This window comes from Dichotomopilus funicola, assembly GCF_033296635.1.
Source record: "Dichotomopilus funicola strain CBS 141.50 unplaced genomic scaffold C8A04scaffold_49, whole genome shotgun sequence".
In the NCBI taxonomy this organism is placed as follows: domain Eukaryota; kingdom Fungi; phylum Ascomycota; class Sordariomycetes; order Sordariales; family Chaetomiaceae; genus Dichotomopilus; species Dichotomopilus funicola.
In genome coordinates this window covers 215,473-220,762 of record NW_026944070.1, presented here as the reverse complement: position 1 = coordinate 220,762, position 5,290 = coordinate 215,473, and the positions used below count along the sequence as shown (strand labels likewise).

General features: G+C 54.2%; 2 protein-coding genes across 2 annotated transcripts; one reads left to right on the top strand and one right to left on the bottom strand.

The window, feature by feature from the left end:
• Positions 1 to 1,193: 1,193 nt before the first annotated feature.
• Positions 1,194 to 3,233, bottom strand: C8A04DRAFT_13577 (uncharacterized protein; the record flags this gene model as incomplete). The annotated part of the gene is made up of 2 exons (XM_062777768.1): positions 1,194 to 1,309; positions 1,484 to 3,233. 2 exons carry the CDS (start codon positions 3,231 to 3,233, stop codon positions 1,194 to 1,196), a joined length of 1,866 nt encoding a protein of 621 aa, XP_062635470.1.
• A 607-nt stretch (positions 3,234 to 3,840) lies between these two features.
• C8A04DRAFT_13553 (emp24/gp25L/p24 family/GOLD-domain-containing protein) lies at positions 3,841 to 4,732 on the top strand (the record flags this gene model as incomplete). The annotated part of the gene is made up of 3 exons (XM_062777760.1): positions 3,841 to 4,044; positions 4,177 to 4,482; positions 4,583 to 4,732. The coding sequence occupies 3 exons, from the start codon at positions 3,841 to 3,843 to the stop codon at positions 4,730 to 4,732; spliced, it is 660 nt and encodes a 219-aa protein (XP_062635469.1).
• Between the last annotated feature and the right edge of the window lie 558 nt (positions 4,733 to 5,290).

Sequence of the window (5,290 nt, the reverse complement as noted above, 5' to 3'; positions counted from 1 at the left end):
CCCCCCCCCCTAGTACGTCGTGATGATCATGTCAACGACTTGGGATTGGGTGAGCAAGCTTGACAAAACACACCGCTTCCTTGCTTGTCGGTTTGCTTGCCGCTTGAGGGTATGAAGGGGTGGGTGATCGTGTGATGAGATGCTTCAGTCCCTTCGTCGTTATTTCCCTTTCTCTCTCGGTGACTCATCGCTTCAGGACCTAGAGTTGATTTGACCCTCACGATAGGATGGTCTCTGCTTTGGAGGTTTCTCGTTCGTGCTGCGACTCCCGTTCCATGGCAGTCAAGCTTGGAATGGACTGGCTGTGGTGGTGACGCTTCCTGGACTGTTTGCCTAACCACGCTGGCGAGGTAGCCGGGTGTGGAAACGACTTGACCTATGGCCACGCTGTGAGTTTGGATGCCAACCGTAGTACCAGGGAAATATGAGTTACAACACCTCGGGCCTTGGCATAGTCATCATGGCATGGCTGTATCACTTCATCAGTCTCCTCGACCGAGGCTAATAAAGGTAAAGAAATGTATGTTGTACGCAGGAGCATGGTAGTTAGTGCCTAGGGAAGAGCTTAGTTCAATCACACTTCCAGTTAGGCGAGCCAAACGAAAACAAGAAGCAGAATACATTAATGAAGGTTGCCTCTACAATTAATTACTTCGGGTGTGGTATAATCGGTGAAACCAATGATACTAATATAGCGATGTGTGTAAAATTATCGCTTAGCTTCGACTCTAACATGTCACCATAGACAATATATTTATTTCCCATAGACGTCCCACGCAGCATTGTATTTCAGTATATCACTTTCTGTTTTTCTGGAACTCTCTTCATCAACCACCACTTAAACTAAAGACAGTGCAAAGCGAATGGTGTAGAGATCAGATTAACCATAGTTTGGGAATATGATGATGTGTGAATAGAATCATTGTTCCTTCAAGATGGACATTTAATTAACCTCTCCGACTGCCAGGTTCAAATTAAAAATTGTACAACACAGGAGAGAAAAGCCGCAGGCGAGTTGGAGTGTAAAATATTGACTTCAGGATATACTGGGAAATCCGTTGGTGTTTCTGATCTTACACAACAATAAATGTGTGACACTCGACTTAATGCTGCTTGCTGAAGTGGCTAAATGGCTAGCTGGATGGACCAAGCAACGCCCTTGGCCCGCATTCCTACTGCAGTCAACGCGAGTTCTACTTCTTCTGCCTCTTCGTACTCTTATCACTCGTCGCGCTCAGGACACTAGCGCTTCGCTTCTGCGCACCTTTGCCACTGCTTTCTGGTCGTGCATTCCCTGCCTTCTCCCTGTCTTTCTCTTTCTCCTTTTCTGACCCAGGCTGCGCCCTTGCCGGCGCCGTATCCTCATCAACCTCTTCTTCCTTGATATCATCTGCTTCCTTATCCCCGGCTTCGGCGGCTGTCGGGTCCCCATCTTTGTCGCCATCGGCTTTTTCGCCGGTGTTGTTGGCTTCTTCTGGATCACCTTTCTCCTTCTCCTTCTCTGTCTCACCCGCCGCCTCCTCTGTAATTTCCTTTCCCCCTTCTTTCTTCCCCTCATCCCCTCCGCCGCCACCCCCCTTACTACCCTCTCCCAGCACCCCCTTCGCCTTTTCTCTCTCCGCTTTCTTGGCCTCCTCTAGCTTGATTTCACCCTCCAGCTTATCGTTCAGCTTGCGCATGTCAACAAGCGCGGTGACCGAGCTCCAGAGCACCTCAAACTGCGACGTGACATTCGCCGTCGGCATGACCAGGCGTGGTGGTACGTCAAGCTCAGCGAGGGCATTGGTCATGCGCAGCTGTTGCTGGCCAGACTTGTGGCTGTAAAGCTTGTTGATACGTTCGTAGCGGAACGTGGGCCCGCTGCCGAGGCGGTCGTGGTACGACACGCCGTAAATCTGCTCTTCTTGACTGGACAGCTTGCGGCGCTCTGGCTGGGCCGCGGCCGCACCGCCCTTCTTTTTGTTGCCGATTGCGCCAGGTGCTGTAGCCGAGGTTGGTGTCGGCTCGGCGGAGGCACGCGCGGTGGTCGCTGAGGTAGCGGTCGCTGCAGCCGCACCACCGCGGACATCCGAATCGCGTCGGCTAGACGAGGCGGTGGCCGCGATACTCTCGCGCCGGGCGTGACCACCGGGGCCTTCGGATGCTGCGCTGTTCGGAACCGCACCACCGGGGCTGACGCCATCGCTCCCTGCTGGGCCCAGAATGCTCTTGCGTTTCTTCGATTTATCAGTGGACATGAGATTCTGGAGGAGAGCCTGGAGGCCGGCGGAACTCTTGAAGGAATTGATGTCCGAGTCGGTGGCGGGGTAGTCGAGGCGGTTGTAGAGTTCACGGCGCTCTTCGTTGAAGCGCTCCGTCCGCGCGAGAATCCGCTTGATCTCAAGAAGGAGAGACTCTTCCTCACGGGCTTCGTCCTTGGAGCGTGCCATGGTGTTCAGAGCGAACTCCTTGCGCTTCCTTTCCTGCTCCGGGTTGAAGTTTTGCATCATTTCGTGCAGTTCAAACTCCGGCCGCGTCATATACGGCACCGGCTTTTGAACCGCCATCATTTTCGCTGCCACTTCGTAGTATCTCGCCTTCAAGTCCTCCATTGTCCGCGGTTTCGGCGCGGGCACAACAGCTGTGCCGGCGCCGTCGGCGTCCTCTCCCTGTGGCGGTTTCGGTACGAAGTCGTATCGGTCCCAAATGATGGCCCAGCGCAAGTCGAAGTCGGTAGCCAGCTCCAACAAGTAGTCCGTTTCCTCCTTCGTCCATTCGACACTCTGCAGATTCGTTCGGTACTGATCCTCATTGTATTGCGGCACTGAAACCCGGACGTTGAACTTCGCAAATTCAGAATCTTTCGTTTTCGGTCCCTCCCCATCCTTGTCTACCCCTTCCTCAACTGGACGCGTTTCCCCATCCTGTATAGGCTCCGGCCCGGTGCCATGCTCTACCGCCGGTTTCCTCCAATGCCGAAGGATAAGGTTCCCGTCGTCTGCACGAGCCGAGTTTGTAAACGGCTGTAATTCCCACCGCGCCGCGGGTTTGCGACTGGCGAGGCGCCGTTTTTTGAAGACTGATACTTGAGGAACAATGGCGATAGGGTTATCACCACCAAGGTTTTGGACTTCGCGTGCGAGGCCTTTGAGGTTTGGTCGTGGCGCGGCAGTGCGCTGTTTTTTTGACGGGCGCGGGCCGCCGGCGTGATCGGGGGTGAGGTTGAGAACGTCGCGAACGTCGTGGGAGGTCATGATGGCGGGGTGTGCGTGTGTCGTGCAGTCGCGTCGCGGCAGCGCTGCAAGTGGAGTGGCCCCCGGCAGTAGAACGTAAATCGGACGGGACGGGTTGATCAACCGATTTCAATTGAGGAAAAAGGGTACCCTAGATCCCATATATGAGAAAGATAGACATCCCTTGATCTCGTAATAAACGAGCGATGGGGGGGCAGTGTAGGCGATGCGATTCGGATTGACCGAAGCACCTCATGAGGGTCGTTTTGATGAATTTTGGCAGCAATCACCGCCCAAAAAACTCCCACTGGCCGAGGACGAGATCACTGAAAGTTTATCGCACCGCCCCACTCTTTTGCGATAAACACACGTGATCCGACCAATGGCGAGCCCCAGTTTTCCTTGAACGTGGCAGCTTTCAGAAGCTTGGCTCGACCAAGGGGTTCTCGCGCCTGGAGTGAGCGTCCGTCCCCTGTTCAGCAGCCAGAAGAACGACCCTCGGAAGTTTTGTCGACTGCACCACCACCACCACCACCACCACCACCACCACCACCACAACGTTGCCAATTTCCGACATCTCCGCGCCGCCGATTAGCCTCGATCGTGGACCGACCGACCGAACGGCAAGATGAGGAGCCTTCTCGCTCTCCTTTCCCTGGCCGCCATGGCCCAGGCGCTCTACTTCTTCGTCGACGTGACTTCCCCCAAGTGCTTCTTCGAGGAGCTCCCCAAGGACACCCTGGTGGTGGGCCACTACACAGCCGAGGAGTGGAACGACCAGCGGCGAGTCTGGGAGAAGCATGACGGCATCAGCATTTACATTTCTGTCGATGTACGGCCACCCCTAATCCGTCCTGACCCATTCTTTACCCTCACGTAAAGGAGTAAAGTCCTCCTCTACACTACACCGCAACCCAGCAGTCGACAACACGCAGTCCCCAACTAACACCCTTTCTCCATTTAGGAAGTCTTCGAGAGCGAGCACCGCGTCGTCTCCCAGCGGGGCGGTTCCTCGGGCAAGTTTACTTTCACAGCGGCCGATGCGGGCGACCACAAGATCTGCTTCACGCCGTCCTCCAACAGTGGCCGGTCCAACTGGCTCTCAGTAGCATCGCCGAACGGCGGCATCCGCCTGACCCTAGACATTGCCATTGGCGAGACCAGCGCCATCGAAGGTGGCGACAAGGACAAGATTCAGGACTTGGCCACCCGCGTCAAGGACCTTAATGCCCGTCTGAACGATATCCGCAGGGAGCAGGTGTTCCAGAGGGTGCGTACTTTACCTCTACTCCCGAATACACACTTTATTTCTCTTCCGTCGCACATGCCATAGACGGTATAACATACTAATGCATGCTTGTTATCCACAGGAACGCGAAGCCGAGTTCCGCGACCAGTCTGAGAGCACAAACTCCCGCGTCATCCGCTGGATCCTGATCCAGCTGACTGTGTTGGGCGTGACCTGTGCCTGGCAATTATCGCACCTCCGGTCGTTCTTCATCAAACAGAAGCTTACATAGACGACCCGGGGGATGAGCAGGTCGTGGGTGGATAGAGGAAAGGAAGGGAAAAAAACGTGGCGGACGGGTAGGAAGGGAGTCGAGAACAAGGCAAATCAGGATCTTGACGGGTCAGTTGTCATATCACGATTGGGCATGGGTTGTCGGCGGAGTTTTGCGTTTTACCGTTGCCCTTCCTGCTGCAGCTGGAAAGGGTGTTATAGCTCGCCGATCTCCCGATGTCTTGCTCTGTCTCTTATCATGCCTGTCTTTTTCCTTCCTTTTTTCCTGTTTGTTGGGAAAGCGACAAAAAGACGGGCAAGGGTCTTCTCGAGGTTTGGGAATGGGGAGCGGGAGTTTTTGTTTCCGAATGAGAATCAATATGTTACGATAAGGAAGGTATATATGCGGTCATGGCTACTATAATGATACAACACATCTTCCTCCCCCGATGCGTTTGAATATGAGAAGGGGTTTGACCCTTGTTGTCCTTGTTAGAGAAGTCCGTTCGTTATGCATATGTATGAGTTAGTCTGTTAGGTGAACCTGGCTCATGTCTCTTCCATTCGCATTTCGTCC